The sequence below is a fragment of the Cydia fagiglandana genome, chromosome 23 (genome assembly GCF_963556715.1).
Source record: "Cydia fagiglandana chromosome 23, ilCydFagi1.1, whole genome shotgun sequence".
NCBI lineage: Eukaryota > Metazoa > Arthropoda > Insecta > Lepidoptera > Tortricidae > Cydia > Cydia fagiglandana.
Genome location: NC_085954.1, coordinates 6003911 through 6028187, shown reverse-complemented (window position 1 = coordinate 6028187; position 24277 = coordinate 6003911). Strand labels below are relative to the sequence as shown.

The 24277-nt window shown below is 37.7% G+C and overlaps 1 protein-coding gene across 1 annotated transcript in view; it reads right to left on the bottom strand.

Moving 5' to 3' along the window:
• The window catches only part of LOC134675923 (kin of IRRE-like protein 2), a 645800-nt gene that overhangs the window by 52569 nt on the left and 568954 nt on the right, over positions 1 to 24277 (bottom strand). Inside the window, exons 7-8 of the mRNA XM_063534268.1 lie at positions 24089 to 24210; positions 23348 to 23405 (exon numbers count right to left, since the gene is read on the bottom strand). Of these exons, the coding sequence (XP_063390338.1) occupies positions 23348 to 23405; positions 24089 to 24210 (180 nt within the window). The remainder of the gene's footprint in view (positions 1 to 23347; positions 23406 to 24088; positions 24211 to 24277) is intronic.

Genomic DNA, 24277 nt, shown 5'->3' with positions numbered 1-24277 from the left:
TTTCATACTGTTGAGGTACAAAAGCGTTTCGCCGCAGTAGATTTATATAAAGTGGTAGAGATCGCTTTTTAGCGATAAGGCCGCCTGTTGTTTAACCTCTTCTTCCTGTATTATTTGTATTGATTACTGTAATGAGGTGTGCAATAGAGTATTTGCATTGTAGTTCATCTGCAAAGATTACATGCATGCGTTTTCTATAAAAATAAATAGGTAACGATCGGTTTAATAATTTTGTACAAAAAACTTATTTGGTATTTCATAACTTCGTAACTTAGACAGTTTCGATAAATATTAATGAAACTAATTGTCTGTTCCAGATTGGGGTATTTTCGTATGATTTGTGAAACGTTGTACTAAAATGTTATGGTCTGTGGAAAGAATATCAAAATATTAACTGCCTACAACCATCAATATACGAATGCAACATAATCTATATTTTTTAACTTTTTATGTACAATCCAATCGAACAAACTGATTTGTGTCCCACTATAGAACGTTTTCAGAATAAGTGTCATAATAATTTCAGTTTTTTAATCAATATAATCTCAACGAAGTAGTATGTGTGAGTTTCACACCGGATCAGGAATCAAGTGGTTCGATAATACACATCATAAGTTTTATTTTATGACAAATTTTGTACCTTATCATAGTGACAATAGTGTGAGATCTCTAGCGACTGTCATATTGATTGTCACTGCGACAAGGTACAAAATGGGTCATAAATTAATACTTTCGACCGTACCCAACGAATCGAAACCGCCCCGAACGGTAACAACCCGCCTTGTCCTGTGTCTTGGCAACTTCTGAACTTCTTCCATATTTCATCGATCGCCGACTGCCGGATGCCACAGGCGCCTTCAGGCTTTAAAACTATTAGGTTGACTTGATATTACTTATATTGTACAGTCAAGTGTACCAAAAGCAACGTGGTGGTCAAATGTCATGAAGGATTTGGACACCGCAGCACTTCAAGAAACGACAACCCGGAACAGAAATTTCTGGCGCACCCAATCAAGGAGACCCGTACCCAAGATTTTTTGACATCCGCGGATGCGTCCCATAGCTCTTATATCAGCGAATTAAGAACTAATTGAGTAAATTGTCTACATCCATATTTTTACGTTTGACAGTACCTATTCGCTTTTTTTTGCATTAGAAATAAGGTAAACAATCTTGATGTGTCTTTTAATTGTAAAACACATTTCAAAAATAAGTTACGGCAAGTATGTAATAATTATGAATCTAATACGATCATTTATATTCTTCTGCTTACATAAGTAATAGTTTTTGATTTTTAAAAAGCGTTTTTCAATTAAAAGACATGTCAAGATCGCTTACCTTCTTGCAAGTTCTTTCTAATGCTAAAAAAACGAACTATACTTAGCAGTATAATGATATATGACGCGATCGCTAGCGCTGATTGGTATTTATACTATTTATGTGCGAAATCTCATTAGGAAACTTTTTTGGACTCAAAGCACTGTTCGTACGGAATTGAGTCCAATCATGCAAGTGCAAGGGATATCCAATTATGACTGCAAACACATTTCACGCGAATTTCACGTACCTACACGCCAACGACTGCTAGCATATGCACTAGTATTTTAATTAAACTAATAACAAATAAGAAGCTATACACTGTATCTTTCTTCTTCTTCTTAATCGTTAAACTCTTTGCAGAGTGTCGTGGTCACGGTCAACTGCTGACATCAGGCCCAGATGTTACTTGCTGTACGATTTCTCGCCATTTTTCTGTATTTTTAGGTACTTAAATAAAAGTAAACTTATAATTTGTACATTTTTGGGTAGTTATTAACATTTATTGACTAACCAACCAAATACAAAACCACCTGGATCTGTCACTGAACGACCTGACATTAACCTACACTATTTGAGCATATTATGTTTTCATCTACCCTCAACTGGCTTAAGAAGCCATTTGAGGGTAGATTTTGTTTACTCTTTTTTAAATACCTACATAAAGATTGTCCCCCTTATTCATAAGGGTTTACTAAAGTTGAAAAGCCGTTAACCGTTTGTCCCTTTCCGACGTAGTTATTGGTATGATGGAAAGGGACAAACAATTATTATCGGCTTGTAAACGTTTAGTAAACGTTTATGAATAAGGGGACAGACTATAGCCAGCAGAAACTTGTGAAATCGTTGTCCATACACCCGATGTCGTCGTTGTAAACAAAGTTCCACGTTTCCACGTTCATATTAATTTCCGCGTATGATTACTCCGTTGCTTCCGGGCTAGCTTGACGTGCAATACTCCAATCAATGAAAGATATTTTCCGTCACCCATACACACACACGTACACATACACACACACACATACACACACACACACACACACACACACACACACACACACACACACACACACACACGGCACACACGGCACACACACACGGTAGTCACACGGCTGCCGCTATAAAGGGTAACTCACGCTAGACCAGGCCGAGCCGATAGTGTCATTTTCTATGACGGCTGATCGGTGATAACGTGGTGGTTTAATATGAGAGCGTAACTTCTATGTATTGTAGTATATCGGAAGGGTCCTTTAAATCCCCCTCACCCGTTAGCTTCACCCCCACCCTCCGGTACGTTTAGTATGTTGTTTAATACACCATTCGCTATAACTATGCCAAAATGCAAATAAACATGAATTATTTTCCCCGATTGCCAATTTTTGGTTTTCGTTTGATGTATTAAGTTTGAAAAACCTTTAAATAGATAAGATTATTTTCGGAAATTAGCGAATCTTTTATTTTTTGCCATTTTTATATATTGTGATCTTTTTTGCCACTTTTATGTTATTTTTACTCAGAATCACGAGCTCTTTCGATCCTAATGGGATAAAAAAATGTCCCAGAGTTTTATTCCTATTATGTTACCATTTCCCCATATACTTTGTATGGCGGAAACAAAAAGGAAAGTTTTAAAAAATTCATGGAAATTAAACAAGACTTTTTTTCTCCTATAAGGATGAAAAGGGCTCTCGATCCTGATTAGAAATAACACAAAACTAGCAAAACAGATTAAAGGACCCAATCCGCATTGGGCTAGCGTGGGGACTATAGCCCAAGCCCTCTCGCGCATGAGAGGAGGCCTGTGTGAAGCAGTGGGGCGTATATAGGCTGAAATGATGATGAGCAAAACAGGTCTAAATATATAATAATGGAAAAATAATAAAAGAAACGCTCAGTTGCCATTGACAAATAATCTAAGGACTGGCCTTACGGGCACTAAAAATGGTACTAGTTCAGCGGTGACACTCATTAATTCCAGCCAATCGTGCAGTGTATATGCAACTAGTTGCGACCAATCGCGCGCGTGATGCGAACTCATCAATCAATAGCGCGTATGATGCGAACTCATCAACCAATCGCGTTGTAGGTAGCGGTGTCACACCGCTGTACTGGCCCCTGTCATGCCTCATTATTATTGCCCGTAAGGCCAGTTCCTGGATATCTATGTCAATGTCAGTTACACATTTGTGCAGTATCCTTTATCGACTGGACTACACAACACGGGCAAACGAGCCGTAAGCCCGATTCACGTCATAAATCCAAAATGGCCGCCACGTGCGATAAATAATGAATAATCACGCTTTATTTATTGCATGTGGAGTTTATTCGTACTAACTCTCGTATGTACTTAGAAGAAAAGTACCGTATGAGTGAGGATTTTTTTATGATAGTCGATAGCAAACAAGCATACGGCCGTTATGTCACATCTGATGAACAAGCGGCTATCTCTTGACACCCATTGTCACATCATAAAAAACCGGTCAAGTGCGAGTCGGACTCGAGTTTCTAGGATTCCGTACATGTCCGACTCACGCTTGTCTGCACATTTCTAATAGGTTTTCCTGTCATCTGTAGGTAAAGAACTATTTTGTGTATTTTTTTCAAAATTTTAGGACAATTAGTTTCGGAGATAAAGGGGGGGGGGCTGGTTATTCTTTGTCTATTTTCTTAAATAACTTCGAACCTATGTATTTCAAAATTATAAAAAAAAAACATGCCCATCTTTGGGTCACTAATTTACATATGTAGGTATACCAAATTTCAACTTAATTGGTCCAGTAGTTTCCGAGAAAATAGGCTGTGACAAACGGACAGACAGACAGACGCACGAGTAATCCTATAAGGGTATTCGTTTTTCTTTTTGAGGCACGAAACCCTAAAAACTGCTTTATATACACTTATGAAATTTTTCAAAATGCGCGCATTGGGAAATTGCGAACATGATGCGCAACATGTTTCGGAGAGCATAGATCTCCATTTTCAAATACTATTAGTGCATGAGCAGAGGTCACGATAGTGACCTAAAATCTTTGAATTAAACCGAAAAAATAGCTAAACCATCTATCATCTTCCTCGTGTAATCCCGGCATTTTTGCCACGGCTTATGGGAGCCTGGGGTCCGCTTGACAACTAATCCCAGGAATTGACGATTTTGTGAAAACTACGATGGCTCCCTTCCAACCTATAGAGAGGAAAACTACGCCTTATTAAAATTAGTCCGGTTTTCTCACGATATTTTCCTTCACCCAAAAGCGACTGGTATATATCAAATGATATTTCGTACTTACATAAGTTCCGAATAACTCATTGGTACGAGCCGGTGTTTGAACCAGGGATGTTGCGGATGCAGATTTTTTAACATCCGCGGATGTGGATATTTAAAGCCTCACATCCGCGGATACGGATGCGGATGTCAAGATTTGGTACTTAAAAAACGTCAAAAATTATATTTTTAGCATTTTTTATTTTTAAAAAACGATACGTTTAGTATTTAACAGTTAAGTTAAACAGTAACTTGGCCGACTTGTCGGGATCTAGACGATTTCGTTATACGTAATGACGAAATTACCTAGCACTTACGCCGGCGGCGCCGCCGCTAATACGTTCCTGTTACCGACTTGGTCGACATCCGCATCATGCGGATGTTCCGCAGATACGGATGCGGATGCGAATATTCGGAACATCCCTGGTTTGAACCCGCGACCTCCGGATTGTCGCACACTCTTACCGCTACGCCATCAAAAAAAATTGCTAAACCAAAAAAAAAATTAACTACAAAAAAACAAAAGATTAACGACTCTAACCTTATACTTCTCGGCCCTAACAGCGCGCCTTATCAAAAAACGCATAATTACATCTACTTTACTACACACCATTACCAACGTCGATCATCTTCAAAGGGAAATCATTACCATCCCATCCCATAAGCGTGAGAGGGATGCAAGATTGAATTTGAGCATTGTCATGCACAGTCACCCATAAATGTACCGTTTTCTGCTTTTAATACAGCCAGGATAAGTATAGTACAGTCGCCATCAGATATATCGGAGCGGCCAAGGTGTTCACAATATCTGAGCACGCGCTCTAACTCCCTGACAATAGAGGTGTGTTCAGATATTTGTGAGCACCTTGGCCGCTCCGATATATCTGATGGCGACTGTACAACTCGAACCTCGATAAGACGAAATCCTCGTTAACACGAAATAAAATTCCATTCCCTTCCCTTCAAAGCCCAAAACCTCCATAACTCGAAATATTTAACCTAATTGAGATGAAGTAATAACGATTCTCTTCACGGCTATCCAGTACTAACCTCCAATACTTACCCGAAAATTGAAATTTGATCTCTATATATAATAATATTAATTTAGCCTATTATACGTCCCACTGCTGGGCACAGGCCTCCTCTCAAGCACGAGAGGGTTTGAATTTATTCGCAGATGTATGCAGGTTTCTTCACGATGTTTTCCTTCACCGTAAAGCTAGTGGTAAATTTCAAATGATATTTCGTACATAAGTTCCGAAAAACTCATTGGTACGAGCTAGGATTTGAACCCGCGACCTTTGCATTGAAAGTCGGGCGTCATATCCACTCGGCCACCACCGCTGCTGACCTCTATAACTCGAAATAATAGCCGTATTCTTATATCAGCTCTATATCTCGCATTTATCCAAAACCCTCTGTAACTCGAAGAAAGTAATGAGACCGCACTATATGCGTAGGTATGTATATTTACCTCCCTAATACGAATCTTTGTAACTTGACGAGTAAGATGATACAGTCGAAAAGTGGTAGACCACTTTCTTGGCTGACAATACCTAGTATTTAGATAGTGTCTTTTATATCTCTGTACTGATTTTCGCTTCCGCACCAATTGTAAGTTTCTGTTTGGCCCAGTGGTTGACTGGTAGAGAATACCCGCCATTTGTACTTTCTTGTATTGTGCAATAAAGTTTAAATAAATAAATAAACCTCTTTAAGACGAATTACAACCTATAAGAACCTCTCTAAGTCCATACCCTCTCTGTAAGACGAAAACACAACATGAACTTTTTGGTGTTACCCTTCAGATTCGTGCTATCGAGGTTCCACTGTATTCCATATGGAATGGAACGGACGCGGTCCAACCCACCCCGTATGGTATCAGTCCAAAGCCCGTTATCAATATGTTGCTATTCATTGAAAATAAGGTTTGGCAAAAATAAGTGCAGTCGCCATCAGATATATTGGAGCGGTCAATGTGCTCGCAAATATCTAAACATGCGCTTTAAGGTCTTGGTAATAGACTTATAGTCTGTATCTTTAGGTATTTAAAAAAAAGTACCTAAACAAAATCTCACAACATGGACACAAACACAACACAAGACACACAACTCAAGACTCTCAAAATGGACAGACGACCTTGTTAAGGTCGCCGGAGGACGCTGGATTCGGGGCGCTTCCAACCGGTACGAATGGAGGTCCAAGGGGGAGGCCTATGTTCAGCAGTGGACGTCTTACGGCTGATATGATGATGAAACAAAATCTACCGTCAAAATGGCTTCTTAAGCCAGTTGAGGGTAGATGAAAACATTACATGATCTAATAATGTTGGTTAAAACCGAATATTCTTATCGTGCGTGGTACGTAGGGTTTGCAATCCGGATCCGATATGTATGAAATTATCCGGATCTGGATCCGGATCCGCGGATCTTCCCATACATTTCGGATCCGTCGTGCAAACCCTAGTGGTACGTCTTAAAACGTCGTCATTGGCAAAATCCCTCCTGCCAAAACAAGAGGGGAAAGCCATTAAAAAAAAAAGAACACACAGGTTAAAGTCAGGTCGTTCAGTGACAGATCCAGGCGGTTTTGTATTTGGTTGGTTAGTCAATAAATGTTATAACTACCCGAAAATGTACTAATTATTTGTTTATTTAATTTTATTTAAGTACCTAAAGCTAATACATATTATCCTAGTTCAAATATTTGTGTATTTGTCAGGTTGTCTATATATAGTTAGGTCCGATTTACATATCGATTAGTTATATTCCACCTGACCTGTGTAACCATTATGTGCAATAAATAATTAAGTATCGAGAATTGAGTGCGAGCACGAGTGTATGCATAAATGTGACGTCTCACGGGTAAAGGTACCTTGCGGCGGTTGGCACTTACGCTATTATTAACGTCACTCCAATATTATTGCGGCGCTCTGCGACGTAAGCGCCAGCCGCCATAAGGTACCTTTTTCCGTGGAACGTCACAAATGATACTTGCATTTAGTACCAAATATATTAACTTAACGCTAATCTATTTGTTAATCAGATCGCTTTTTAGCTGTCACGGTTCATGAGATACAGCCTGGTGACAGACAGACAGACGGACAGAGAAAGTCTTAGTAATAGAGTCTCGTTTTTACGGAGCCCGAATGTCTACAATCCGATGGCCTAAAATTAAATGATACATATGTTAACTTTCTGAGACCCAGAAGCAATTGTTTTGTTTTTGAAATCTATACCCTTAGTTACATAATAAAAGTTCAAAATAGATTTTGGAATATGTATAAAAAATTGTACGCAGGGACTTAGGAGGTTAAATAATTTATATTCTCAATTTTTTAACGAACAACCACTAACCGCTGAACGATATCAATTTATTAACTAGACCCCGATTCTGACTTCACAGTTTGTCACGGTTTTGACTTATTTTGATACGACTTTGACGATTGATTGATATTAGACATCTTAAGGATGACTCACGTTGGACCGGGCCGTGTCCGGGCCAGAGGTTCCGGCGCTCACTTAAATTCTCTATGACATGACAGGCGATCACGTGATGCTTCGGCGCCCTCATACTCAAAGCGTCAGCCGTAGCCCGACGTACGTGGCGCGCTGTACGCGTTCCAACCAAAGCCGGGCGACTTTGATTTTCTCATACTAAAAGTCGTACGTGACACGCTGTACGCTTACGAAAGCTGGGCGCCTTTGGCGCCCTCATACTCAAAGCGTCAGGCGTAGCCTGACGTACGTGACACGTTGTACGCTAATATTAGAACGTTTTCTAAGCCGGAAGCTCCGGCCTGGACACGGCCCGGTCTAAGTTTATAAGAACTGAGTGGACGCTCGGAGCGGAGCGTTCGGCGGGGCGTGCAGCGTGGCGTCGGGCTCACTACTGATTTGAGCAGCGTGCACTAAGGCCGCTCCTATACGTTTGCATTTGTTTAACATGCACGCCGCTGCACGCCCCGTCTCGCTGCACGCCCAACTCGAGCGTCCACTCAGGCCTTACACTAACGTAAGTCATCCTTTACGCGCACTAATAAGTGCGACAGATATAATGACACGATTTTCTTTGCATTACCTGTGAACCGATTGCGATCAGTGTCGTATCAAACCAAGCTCATAATCAAGCCTCGGATTTTTATCGCATGGTAAGATGAAAGAAAACTATGGAGTCTATTTTAAAACTAAAATTTAACTCCGATTCATACTCGCTCGTTTTCTTAGTCCCATAATACATTTATCCCTCTGTTTTACGCCAGAAAATATGGAAAAGGAGCTTTCTTAATGGATTTTTTTTTTGTGTGGCGTTTTTTTATTTAAAATATAATTTAATTCAATTTAAATTATTTATTTCATTACTTTCGATGTCAATTGTTAAATTTTAGTTTTAAAATAGACTCTAAGATAGACTAGTTTTCTTTCATCTTACCATGGGATAAAAATGCGAGGTTTCCTCACAATCTTAACGAATTTTCAACTCACAATCGGCCGCCCGGTCAACTGTAAGTAGTGCATACTCACGTTTCGACGATTTAATCGATATGTCAATCAAGCTGGCTATCATAATATCCACAATAAAGCACCCAAGTGTCATGTCGTATAAAAAGACCTCACCGCCGTTGGCGCTTACGCTATTATTGCCCATGGTTGTGTAAAAAATATTGGTTCATGTCATAAGCGACGTTCACATTTAGGTCCTTATTGGTCAGAAATATATCATGTTTCGAGAATGACTGGGCGATATTGTGAGTTTTCTAGTTATAATGTGGATGACGTGTATCTTGCTATAGGGACCGTGCGCGTTGGAGGGTCTGCCATCTTGTGACCTGAATCGGGAACATATGCGCACATGTACATTGCCAAAGCAAGTGCTACCATCTACCGTTCTCGTCGCATAAATCTACCTTGTGCATATTTAGTTCTGCCATCTTGTGGGCTACATCGGAAGCATAAACGACACATTTAGGGTGGAATCACATCCATCAGCATCGAGCCGCATTTTCTATATGAGAAAATGCTCGTTAGTAGGGGAGACCGAGGTGGGTTGTGACAGAGGAGAGTTGTGACATCGTCGATTTTTTGGTCGATCTATTAACTAAAAGCTAGGTCGCAATAGCGCGCGTTTATTATTTCAAGTTACGAGCTAACAAACGCACACTGTTGCGAGCTCGCTAACAGTTATTAGATTCCAAAAAATCGACGATGTCATAACTCTCCTCTGTCACAACTCGCCTCGGTCTCCCCTATGAAGATGCGTACGCATGCTTTCAGCTTTCCGATGCGTACGCATCGTCATGCTAACGAGCAATTTCTCATATAGAAAATGCGTCCCGATTCTGATAGATGTGATTCCACCCTTACGCCTCGCGCCGTAAATCTGACGGCTCCTATGCTGCCCCCTACATTTCATGCACGCCTATTCTTGCTTATTTATGAATAGGTATGTGATATTTTATGAGGTACAAATGAATAGGGCAGTTGCAGTTCAAAATACGTGAACCTACAAAAGGACATACATATTATAACATAAAAGGAGGAAGAATTAAATTACAGTAAATAATACAATGCTGGACAAACAATTTTAATAATATATTTCAAGAAAATAACACTAATAGTACACTGATCAAGTTTGTAACACTTACATCTAATATGGTTTTAAACTATGTACAAAAAATACAAATGATTTTATAAAGCTTATAGACAAAAGTACATATTTTGTATATTATATAAAATAATACACCGGTGAGTCGCGCCGAATGCATTATTCAACAAATAATCCAAACTACAACTGTTTCCGTCTGTCTGTTGTAATTAAAAATGGCTATAAAAGTAAATTTTTGTAACCATTCAAACGCATCACTCTTTGAATCCATTCCAAGTGTGGACTGACTACAGAAAATGCGTAAGACATCATTGAACTATTTCCCCTGACGACCCCGACGATACGGCCATTGTAGACGAGCGGACCCCCGGAGTCCCCAGGACGTGGGGCCTGCCATCTATTGGAGCATTTTGACACAACACACACAATATAGGGCTCATAGTAATACCGAAGAAGTACATCATGCTTCGGACAAGGTACTATTAGCCCCTCACCCACTTGAAGGGGTATTGTGTGGGGTTCATCAAGAAAGTAAGTTGTTCTGCCAAAACCGGCGTATTTAGCAGGCAGGCCATACAGACTCTTATAGTCGAGTGCTGACAACATTGCACGTGGATTAGGTATCTTTTTGACCAGAGTTATTCCGAGGTCATATGGCTTTCCGAAAATTGGTAGATTTTTAGGAACAAAGGCTTTAGTTATCTCGCTATATAATTTTGTTTCATGGCCTGGCACGGTGAAGTCCCCGTATCTTATAATCAACTCTCGCCAATCGGAGTTCGTCAAGCAATGCGCCGCAGTGAGGACCAACGTTTCGGCGATGACACTGCCAGTGCACCATTTACCGTAAGGTGGTTTCTTCTTGTGGAATAGCACGACGAAGGGGAATTCATTCCCCGAGTCCGTCTCCCCTCTGTACACCCGCAGGGAGCTATGCTCACGTGCCGCGACATTCGCACTCACGAAAATGGCACATAAAATAATTTTAAAGAACATTTTACAAATAAGATGTGTTTACACTGTTCTGTTTTTATTTTAAAATAAAGTCATTAATTGACTGAATTTGTAAATTTTATCCCTCTTGACATTTTCTCTGTTTGCATGTTTTTTTGTAATTTTTCTGACATGTATATATCTTTCTAGTGTGTAAGTGAATTGGTGTAGTACTGTAAGCTTGCACTTCATTAAATAAATAAATATAAATAAATAAATATAAATATAAATATTATGTTAAGTAAATTTCTATTTTATGGCATTCAATCAAATACAAGTTTTTATTGCCTGTTATGTTTCGAAAATTTCGAAACAGTAGTTTTTATGACAGCTACATATTGAAATACATTGAAATTCCATTAATGTGGGCAAAGTGCAATTCGGACTCGCGCGCGATGGGTTCCACTTAAATATTTATCGTATTCTGTTTTTAGTATTTGTTACACCCTACAAAGTTATTAACATTTTAAATTGACACATGTCATGTCATTCAACAGGATTTAGTTTCTACTTGCTAGGGTTGAATCATACGGCCCCGACACTATCATTAGCAATGACATGAAATTTCATAACGCTCCAGCGTTTGGTCCAGTCAGGTCATGACATTCCTAAATCTCCCCACACACTTATCAGTATTTCTATCAGTATTTTCATCATTACCTTTCACGGGGAATTTTAAGTTATTATTTTCCTAACCGTTCTTAGTTATGTTGTGTTGTAGTGTACGTTTTGAAGAACACAAAACCAAGACATTATTCAATCATCGATTCAAATATTTCTAACCTGTCGTAATTATACTATGTACTGTGGCAACTCTATGCCCGATGAGCCAGAAAAATGCAGAAAAAGAAATAGTTAATTGAAAAGAATATTTATTTGTTTCAACCTTTTCGTGCGTGCGTGCGCCATGACTGTGTGAAAGATTGGTAGTTAAAACAATAATAACATTGATAACAAAATTATAGATTCTAATTTAGAAGTAGCTACAGAATTTGAAAATTTTTTCACCGAGGTACCAGTATCTACAACTAAGGATTTAAATTCATCACCCTCATCTGCTGTTACATTATTAAAAGATAACGCTCCAGAGTGTTGTGGAGACCTTCATTTTGAACATGTTTGTACCTCAGATGTAATAAAGTCGTTTAAATCAATTAATGTCAAAAAAACTAGTGACCTCTGGGGAGTCTCTGTTCATGCTGTCAAATCCTTAGTAGAAATTGTAGCGCCTGACTTGGTAGTTATATTTAACAACAGTGTTGATTGTGGCGAGTTTCCTGATCTAATGAAACATAGTAAACTAATTCCTTTATTTGAATCTGGTAGCAGCTCTGACCCCACTAACTTTAGACCGATATCTGTGCTACCAACATTTAGCAAGATTTTTGAAAAATTAGTTCTTTCTCAATTAGTACGACATTTTTACGTTAATAATTTGATGCATAATAAGCAGTTTGGTTTTACACGGGGTCGCTCAACAACCGATGCTGGTGTTGAGCTAATTAAGCATATTTTCGATGCCTGGGAGGAGTCACGAGATGCTTTAGGTGTCTTCTGTGATTTATCTAAGGCCTTCGACTGTGTTTATCATGAAACATTAATCAGGAAACCTCATTATTACGGCGTTAGAAGATCGGCACTGAATTTACTTAAGTCCTACTTAAATGGTAGAATACAAAGGGTCGATGTGAATGGACAGCGATCACCTGGGTCATTGGTTTCTATGGGTGTACCACAGGGGTCAATATTGGGGCCTTTCCTGTTCCTTATCTACATAAATGACTTGCCATTCCTTGTTAAGACCCACCATGATATAGTATTGTTTGCAGACGACACCTCACTTATTTTCAAAGTCAAACGACAGCAACAAGCTTACGATGATGTAAACAATGCTATTTCAAATGTAGTAAATTGGTTCAATGTTAATAATTTAATGTTAAATGAGAAAAAAACTAAATGTATTAAGTTTGTCACTAGTAGTAACGTAAGGCATGTGCAAGCAAGTGTCATTGTGAAGGATGAGGAATTGGAATTAGTTGATAGTACAGTTTTTCTTGGTATAACTTTAGATTCTAAACTCCAGTGGGGTCCCCATATTGCTACTTACTCTTTCGAATAGACTGAGCTCTGCAGCTTTTGCAGTGAGCAAAATCCGTCAGTTAACTGATGTGAAAACAGCTCGATTAGTATATTTTAGTTACTTCCATAGCATTATGGCATATGGTATTTTACTGTGGGGCGGTGCTTCAGAGATAAATACCATTTTTGTTCTGCAGAAGAGGGCTATTCAAGCAATATACAAAATGAACCATAGAGACTCACTTAGAGATAAATTTAAGGAAATTGACATTATGACAGTGCACTGTCAATACATTTATGAGAATATTCTGTATGTACATAAAAATATTGTAAATTTTAGGAAAAATTGTGAAATCCATAATATTAATACTAGAAATAAACATAAGTTCGCAGTGCCCTTCACTCGGCTCCATAAAATTAAAAAATCATTCATGGGTAATTGTGTAAGATTTTATAATAAACTTCCAAACCATATTACTGAATTATCTATTAATAAATTTAAGAATTATGTAAAGCGTAAACTTATTTCCAAAGCTTATTATACCACACAGGACTACATGAATGATAATACAACGTGGGATTAATTGTTATTCGAAATGATTATTTATTTATTAGGTATATTTGATTATTGATGAGGAAATGGATATTCCGATGTAATATTATCTACTTGTTTGTTACTTATGCTTTTTTTTGACATTTAGATTTTATTCTAGAAATTCTAGACTAGTATTTTTTTATACAATTTTTTTTTAAATGTTTGACGATCCTTTTGTGAAATTCTTAGTGTTAAATTTGACATGTATAATAATCCAATTTTATTATGGAATAATATTAACCTCAATAAATTGCTCTGATAATTAGATTAAGATTAATTACGATTCATAAGAGCTTGTTGCTAGGCCTACATGAATAAAGTATATTTTGATTGATTGATTGATTGATATAGTAGGTAGCATCCAAAGTACCTATTCAAATAGTTCGGTACACCATACATACCTATTATATGGTGTACCGAACTATTTGAATACTTTGGATGCTACCTACTATACTACGCTGACTGTACCTACTGGATTCTTCTGTTATGTAAGAATGTATAATTTGGTTAAGAAAAAAGGTACCTGATATGTAGGGATTGCAATCCGGTCCGGCGGATCCGGTAATCCGGCCGGATCTGGCACATTTTTCAAGATACCGGATCCGGCAAAATTCACAGGATCCGAGACCGAATCAAAGCGCTAAAATATAAAATAACAGCTTAAAACACTGCTAAAATTTAAAAGTTCTCGCCAATATTCGAATTTTCTCGCTCGCAAACAGCAACACAACAACTTGTTTGTTGGTTGACGCCAGTCTTCTAGCCGACGAAATATGTGTAGTCGTAGCGTTGAGATTTCCGTGCACCGTAAGTACTGGATTGGTTTATATTCAATTTATTGTGTAGTTTCATTGTAATTTAATGTACATGTTCTTTCGTTTTATTTTGTACAAACCATTACAGTCCACTTTAAGACACAGGTTTTTGGGGTATCCGAAATACTAATACTTGTACATAATTATATTAATTATTAAAAAAGTGGTTAGGATTTTGCTGATTAAAACTAGTCGGGGTTTCTGCGGTTGACCTGACGTTTAGTAAAAACAATATCTGTAGAGGTTCGAAGTAAGGAGGTATAAAAAAAGAGTCCGTCATAAAGCAAGTTAGAACGGGATAGTCTTATATGGAACATTCAACCATAAACACTAACTATTCATTCTCAATTAGTCATAAAACTTTTTAAGCTTTACAGGCCTGATTTAGTTAATATGTTTTATCCTTCTTACAAATACATAAGTCAAAATGAGAGATAAAGACCAAAACGAGAAGATCAAAACTATTCATAGCTAATTCAGGTCAGTAACGCGTTTATAAATAATGCCATAAACCAGAGAGTTTACTTATAAGATAGATGCATACTTACAACATGTTATTATATAAGAATATACAAAATAGGTATGTTGACCATATTTTAAAAAATATATTGAACTCTATGCACGAAATAAAACGCAAAAGGGAATATTACGCAAAAGTCGGCGTAGGGTCCACTAGCAAATTCAGAGGGTCTACTTCGAAATGCGAAAATCGAAATTTCGTTATCAGTCTCTAACGCTCGAATACGCAAGAGTGATAAAGAGGCAGAAAACGAAAATACGCGGTAAGCCCTCAGTATGTGCTAGAGGCGCCCCCTACGCAGAGTATTGCGTAATATTATTCTATTTCCCTGAATAGGGAATATTACTCGAAACTCTGTGTAGGGGGCGCCACTACCACAATCCATCACAATCTGGGGGTCTACCGCGAAACACGAAATTTCGTCATCTAACCTCTCTATTACTTTTCATCATCATCATCCTTACTTTTGCATATTCGAACGATAAAGAGGCAGATAACTAAATTTAGATTTTCGCGTTTCCCGGTAATAAATATAATTGAATTGTTGTAAACAACATAAAATAAAAGGTTTTTAATTTTTATTTCATGTATGGAAACTTTTAGAAAGGGACAGAGATTTTCTTTGTGCATCGTATTCTGCATGTTTTCCTTTTTTCTTAAGAGTCAAGTGAAAATAAACTTTAGAGCAATGATAATAGAGTAGGTATACTTCACTTATTGATTTAAATGCCAGTAATGACTCTTGTTAGTATAAAACCTTCTTCTAAAGTACTTTAAATGACGGAATGAGGGATTAGAGTGATGCGCTCCACTCACTATCAGTATAATGTCATTATTTTGACATTTCTTCAAAAATATTAAAAATGTTTAATAACTTCATTATCGTCCATCATTCTTTCTGTCATTTCTGATTCCATCATTCTAACCAATTCACTGTCAGTATAATGTCATTTCTAGTATCATTACTTTGACATTTAACTCCAATACTGACGAAAATTATTAAAATAAGCTTCATTACTTGCCGTCATTCCTTCATGACACTCCCTACACTATCACTAAAAACGTCATTCCAAAGTAATGTCAGTATCCATGATAGTGTCGGGGCCGTAACAGATTTTTGCACTAATGTTTAACAAACTGTATCTCAAAAACAGTTAGAAATATTAACAAGTGAAAAATAAAGTATGTAACCTAAACAATTCCCCGTTTGCGGAAGGTCCTTCGTTCTGTTCTACTATTATAAGTACATATAAACCATCTAACAAGATTACAAGAGAAAAACATGATAATTAACCGACCGGGCACCGCAATATTCTTATTATTTTTCTTTATTTATTTTTCTTCTTAAGTTAGGTTAATTATAATATGAATATAAAAGTAAAATATAAAAACACTTACAAAACAATAAAAAAAAATTATTTGTATATTATTATTTCCTTTATTCATCATTTTTCTTAGGCTAGGTTTTTATAATATGTATATAAAAGTAAAATATAAAAACACTTACAAAACAATAAAAAATACATATAAACACATTATAAAAAACCTAACCTAGGGTGCCGCCAGCAGCGGGGCAAGGCCCAAGCTACCGGTGGTCAGGGCTGCAGAGAGAGGAACCGGCGGACTATATTATTATTATTAACCATAAAACTCGGGATAACTAAATTATCTTTTAAAACTGAACCTTAAAAACTTCACCCCTGTAACCATTTAGCGAGTCATAAGATGCTTTTAAGGTTCTTCAAAAAAGGAGTGCACCTACAGGTTTTTAAGGGGTCGGCAACGCGCATGTAATATCTCTGGTGTTGCACGTCAATAGGCTACCATCAGACGTGGTATAAAAACCGAAGGGTGTGGTGTTTCGGCGGTGCCAAATCCTACACCAGAACATGCGACACAACTAAAAACCGCCGTGTCGCCTAAATAATTTTTTAGCTTGTAAGATTTTACTATTGTATGTATGTTAGTTTGTAAGGTATCTATCTATGGGCCTTAGTTTCCTGATAATAAATGATATTTGATTTGATTTGAAAAACAAGACAAGGTGCATGGGTTTTACAAATTTTTTTAAAAGCTGGTTTTATCAACACAAAAAAGCAATGTTTACATTTTATCGCGGCCATATTTATTCGACAACATAAACTACGCCGCGAGCAGTCAATCCTCGTTAAGGGGAACGACGGCCATTTATATCCACGATACGATTTACTTTAACTTAAATAAATTTGTCACTATCCCCCTTAATACTGTTTCCTTGTAGGTCGTTTAAGGCTATGTTTACAATGTGTGGCATTGGCAAGCGACATTTGCAAGCGAGGTAATAAAAAATTAAGTACCTAACTTTTTAAGTCGAACTCTACAGGATGATTCATGAGACGTGAGCAGGACTAATCCTGCACACTCAGTAACTGGTAATTGATCGATCACCGTCGTATTTAGGTGAAACAATCACACGTTTTCCTATTTTTCAACTTTTTGGTGAGGGCAAATTTAATTCTCTACAATCATGGTCACCCTACAAGACCTAATTAATAAACATAAAACCTCTTTTACAAAGAAAATGAAATGTCAAACCTGAGTGAGATATGAGTTTTCAAAAGTAACCAGACCGTGATGACAGTGATGACATTCAATTTGACACAGAATATCAGTAGTTTAGTATTCTAATGTTAGGGTGACCATCCATGTCGTAAATAAATTAATAAGTTTTTTTTTTCAACACGACTAGAAAATTAACGTTAACCTCACTAATACTCTTAGGAAACAGTTGCTTATAATTTACGAAATGCGCAGTGTTAGTCCTGCTCACGTCTCCTGAATCATCCTGTATATGAGTGAAACCGTAAAATAGCTTAAACTTTTAAAGTTTTGATTAAATTTTTTAGCTTTTTGGCCATTGACGTATATACAGGGTGTTTGGTACATTGTTTGCAAAATTAAAACGGCAGATAGGTTGAGTGAGTCATTTGCTATCTATCTCAGGCCTAGAAATTTTTTATTTGGCACACATTTATTTTTCACTCCGATGCCAGTTTTTCGTAAATTTAAATTTTTTACTAGCGTAGTAATAAAAAATACCATCGCCAATTTTGTTTTTCTAGGCATGAGAAGTTAGCAAATGACTCAACCTATCTGCCGTTTTAATTTGGCAAACGATGTACCAAACACCCTGTATATAAGGACTGTCCTTACGGGCACTAAAAATGGTGCTAGTTCGGCGGTGTCACTCACTAATTCGAGCCAATCGTGCAATCGCGTGCGTGCGCGATGCGAAGTCATCAACCAATCGCGTTGTAGGTAGCGGTGTCACACCGCTGTACTGGCCCCTGTCATGCCTCATTATTATTGCTCGTAAGGCCAGTCCTTAGGTAGTCTGTAATAATCTTTAACTACATTGAATGCCTACAATCCTAGATATATTTAATAAGTATGCGACAGTGTTTTTATACTCTTCTAATTTCGTACAACAATGTTGGTTAGTGGTTAGGTCAGACCTGTTAGCATGAGTTGCGTTCTCACGCGCGACTCCATAAGCCCGCTCTACACTCGCGTGCGGCTTCGCGCCGCGATTCGCGCACGAGACGAGTGTGGAGGGGGCTATCTGACCAATTCGAACTTTAAGATACGTCAAATATTACGACTAGATACGATATGGATTAGATATATCAGTGTCAAAAGTGACATTTCTTCAAACAAAAACGTCTGTTTTGACACTCACATATCTAATCTATATCGTATCTAGTCGTAATATTTGACGTATCTATCCTAAAGTTCGAATCGGGACAATATCTAGCGCGAGTTTAAGTACCTATAGAATCGCGCACGAGAACGCTTATATTAGAGAGAAGAGATTTAGAACGCAACTTATGCCAGACCGCCAGAAGCATCTAACTGCGCCTTAACTATAACACAAATCCCATTTATGGTATTTTGCCCATATTTCCCGATTGGCTCACGAGTATATCAAGCTGTCAATTAACCAACAGATTAGCATCGTTATGTATGGAACGATCATATCGCAGGTTTGTAAACGATTTATGCGTGTAGTTCAAGGAATTTGAATAGCCTTTGATACAGTTAAGGATAACTCACGTTAGACCGGGCCGTGTCCGATCCGGAGCTTCTGGTGCATCGTTTTCTATGGAAAGCATCACGTGATCGCCTGTCATGTCATAGGAAAGTAAGCTCCGGAAGCTCCGGCCCGGACACTGTCTAACGTGAGTAATCCTTTAAGGAAGGAATAAATTAGGTATGTAAATTCAAAAACATGCGAAATTGTTCTTATTCATTAAATGTGTAGCATTCTTTTCTTCATAAGCGCTAGTGGCCTAGTGGCAAGAGCGTGCGACTTTCAATACGAAGGTCGCGGGTTCAAACACATCAGGCTAGTACTAATGAGTTTTTCGAAACTTATATGCGAAATATTATTTTAACAGTAGCTTTTCGGTAATGGAAAACATCGTGAGGAAACCGGAACCCAATAAGGCCTTTTACCCTCTGGGTTGGAAGGTCAGATGGCAGTCGCTTTCGTAAAAACTAGTGCCTACGTCCTTGGGATTAGTTGTCAAGCGGACCCCAGGCTCCCCCAGGCCGCGCCAAAATGCCGGAACAAGGCGACGAAGAAGAAGTGTAGCATTCCTTTGGGTTCGTTATACATTTTTTCGTCACATTTTGATAAAATTCGGTAAGTTTCAGGCTCTTCATTCTGGGCAGAATAAACGACCCGGCAAAAATTGTTTCTAATTTTCCGTTGAATTGCGAAAATTCCATTTTCATAAGTCAGAGTTAATTTTTTAGGAGATACGGTGAAATTGTGTTTATACTGTTCAAAATAAGGAATTCTATCGATTCGCAAAAAAATATCGAAAGGTGACACAAAAACGACAAAAATAAAAGTCGGCCCTGATAATGAAATTCTAAGCACAACGGGTTTTTTGTGTCTAAAATATCTGGATATAAATTATTAGGTAACTATGTGATGACGGAATCAGGCATAGTTTTTATTGATTAAGGTTCTTTACCGACACTTAGAAATATAAATGTTAACAAAAAATAAACCAACTTCAAAAAATTCAAAATAAATTACTTATAAGCGCTACTCTATCTTTAGGGTGAGCTTTATTTTTAAAATACAAAGACAGAAACATATGGAGAAAAATCGTAAGAGAGAAAGTTTAGTTTTATAATATATTTTTTTAACATGTATGCTAGTCTTCAAGGTATTTTTTCTACTCCCGTACTTTTATTTGTCATTTAAAGGGTCGTACACACACCTTTAAAACCCTACCTTATAGTTGTTAAGACAAGTCTTTAGTCCATTCCCCAAAAAAGAATGCATACACGCAGTATATTTTTGGCGGTTTTACGATACTTCGTGTAATGTCCACTTAAAAAATATTGAATGAAATACAGTGTTGCCAACCTTATTTTGAATGTCATCTCTGACAAAAAAGTGAACCAATTGAACCATAGACTTTTTTTTTCATTCATTCATTCATTATTTTTCCGCCCGTACCCTCCATTTTTGCTACTTCTTGAATAAAAAAGATTTGTTAAATTTTAAATTTTATTTCAAAGTAAGTGCTCGGTCGTAGAAAAAGTATTGTATGCAACGTTGTTTAACTGAGTCAAAAAATACTCGTGGCGTCTTCATTAACAATTTTCGGCTTCGCCTCAAATTGTTACTCACGCCACTCGCCTTTTTTGACCTCTCTTAAACAACGGTTGCATAAAATACTATATTTAGTTGCCTGAAATAAAGATTTTCATTCATTCATTCAAACTAAAGCAGAAAGCACTACAACGCCTAGTTCATTTAAACTTCGGATAAAATTACAGGACTAATGATATTTCTTTCAAGTGTTCATAATTGCGCGAGTTTCAAATTGTAAATGCACGCTTTGTTTCCAGTTCTTGCAATTAAGTTGCACTGGGTGACTTGAGCGCAGTGTAAGTATTACAAGCAGTTTTATACTTCGAAATTCAAATTCAAATCACATTTACTCACATTAATTATAGTCGGGTCTAACGCGAATGTTATTTATTTATTTTTTTGCACAAATCTCTCTTTTGACATTTTGCTGGGACATCAGTCAGCCGCGGCCACGACAAGTGAAACCTGTGTCGAAACGTCGGTAAATCAAGGTAATTGAATAAAATTCGCGTTAGACCCGTCTATAAATGTGAGTTAATAAGTGTTAAGAACGCAAAAGTTTAAAATATTATATACAAATCATATTTATTTCATGTTACATGATAAAGTATTACAGTGATCCCCACACTAGGCTTAGCCTGTGACGTGGGGATCTAAACCAAATACAAATTATAATTAAATCTAGTATATTAATATTTAAACTAAGATTTTTTTTAAATGACTAATCCAACTGAGTACAAAAAGACTTCATCATCATCATCATCATAACAGAGGACATCCACTGCTAGACATAGGCCTCCCCCAAAGAGTGCCAAGTCCCCTATAGACTTAAGTCGGTTAAAATAAATGTCAAACTAAGAAAACGCTACCATGGCCTCCAGAAGGGCTAAGATGCACGGCTCTTTATCATTTGTCACCATGCCTGTCACGTTCTAATAAGTATGTAAGTGCGAATGTGACGCATGCCATGACAGGTAATAAAAACGCAATCATAATACCGCTGCAGGACCCAGGGCTGGAATCGAAGCGCTCTCTACTATAGCTGCAAGTGCCTGAGCCCCACGGTCACGGCGGCATGGGTCGAATTGTTCCAAGTACATATATGCAATTTTGGCGGACTTGTGGCGTCCTCTTATAGTTTTTTTAGTATATGGCATTTATTTCACACACATCTATAATAAAATCCAAATTCTTTTAGATTATGGATAAGGCATGCTTTATTAAAAGTCGTTCATTCGTTTTATTGCGTTGTTTTTTTTTAATAATTTTATATTACATATATTACATTGAAATATAGGAAGTCAGGATACTACCAATATAAATGAACTGTGGCTGAATGACTTGAACTTTCATAATTGTCTCCAGTCGAGTGTTTGAAGCTCTGCTAAGCTTCCGTAGAAGCACTAGTACGTTTGTGTAAGCTTTTGAAAGCTTGGTGTGTCGTTCTTGAATTAGATAAAAAAGTTTCTATTGCATCTTTGTCAGTTCAAGTCAGATAACTTTAGAAATAACTTTTAATTTAGTGCTTTCAAAAGGTTTTATTGAGACAATTCGCTATTATATTGTTGTTAGATCTGTTATTAAGAGGTTCTTAACTTTAAATGCCTTACTAACCAATTAAGAAGGCTATAGAACGATCACCTTGCTTCTGAACTTTTTGTAATAAAAGTGTCATCCTGATAAATATTATCTTGACAGTGTAGGTGTTCGACAAATGATTAACTGTCTCTACCTACTGCTATCTTTTGATGCATAATGGTCTGTGCTCAAGTCATGTAGGTAGAATATATTACCACTAACATATACGAACAAAGTCGCGGGCTACGGGTAGTTGTTAATAAAAGGGGAAAATGGGGTAAAATCTATATCCAATATCAGCTTCGCTTGTGCAAGATATTATTGCATGTTAATGAACACAGAATTCTTTGCCGATAACATTTTAATTGACGTCAGTAAAAAATGTTATCGCTATCTCATGAAATATCCTGTTATAAAATATAGGTAAAAGTAAACTCTCAAACGTTATCTCGTACTCTCACTATCACACATAATTTTTAAGTTAACTCTCATTTATAGATGGCGTCTATCGCGAATTCATTTTAAGAAAGGTATTTACCGACCTTTCGTCACAGTTTTCACTGACGTCGCGACAGACCCGTTCATAAATATGTGTTAATACTGTCACGCCACTCCTTTTTTTTGACGGAGTGGGAATGCGTTTATGCACGGTGTGTGGGACTTGCCGCTTCTTTCCCCTCTCCTGGTAAGAGAGGGGGAGAATTTGGCCCTACCCACTAAACCCACTCCGGCGTTTCACCCTCTCTGCCGTTCGTGAGGGCGCACTGGGATCGACTAGGACGACATTCCACCACGGCGCCCTCCGGCAGCCCCGGCTTATAGCCAGGGCCCCCTCACATTGGGTGCTAGGGCTACAGACATCACAAACCCACCAGTCTATTCCTGCAGTATATGAAATTGTGAATATGTATACAAAATGACTGTTACTCACGGTTTACGTCGATGGAGAGACTCTCGGAGACCGGCGCCAGCGATGGGTCTGTCACGGCCTGTTAAAACACTTTACATTCAACAATTACCATTCATTATTACTTTTAAGGGGCCCACTGATTAACAGTCCACCGGACGGTATCGGCCTGTAAGTTAGAACAAAATTTTGACAGTTCCGAACAACTGACAGGCCGATACCGTCCGGCGGATTGTTAATCAGTAGGCCCCTTTAGCCAAAATGTGTCAAATTGTTTGTGTTTTAGGTTAAGAAGTAAAACATAATTTCAGGTAAGACTACTTTTTACTGTTTTGCTAATAGCGGCCCGATTCAAGCTTTAAGATACGTCAGTTAATAGATTTAGAAACGATATATAATGACGAAAAACGTCACTTTTGACACTGACACATCATTAGATCTGTCATTGTATTACCATATCGTTTCTAGATCTTGACCTATCTTAAAATTTGAATCGGGCATGCAGTATGGCCGATTCGAACTTTTCTATTTAGATGTTTTTATTTTTTCGTCACGTTAAATTTTTGCCAAAACTTATTATCATGCCTTAGTACGTCACAGATAGGGAATGCTCCCGGTACTGAGTTTATTTGGCGAGAACCGGGAATTCCCGGTTCCGGTGCTGTATTTGTATAGAAAACCAGTACCGGAAGCACTGCCTAGTCACAGAAACCGCAGTTTATTAATAGACCAATCATTTATCTCATGAAAGTCATTATAACTTACCTGGCAAGTGACCTCCGTGCCCAAATCTGACCGCTGCAGCCTAAAACTGACTGCAGCTCTAGCTTCAGAATTTGCGAGCAGGGCGTGCGACTTCCACCATGACACCCTTGCTGTTGGGCGACCTGCAAAAAAAGTAAGATTGAAACAAAATAAATACACATATTTATTTCATTTATTTTTACTTCAATG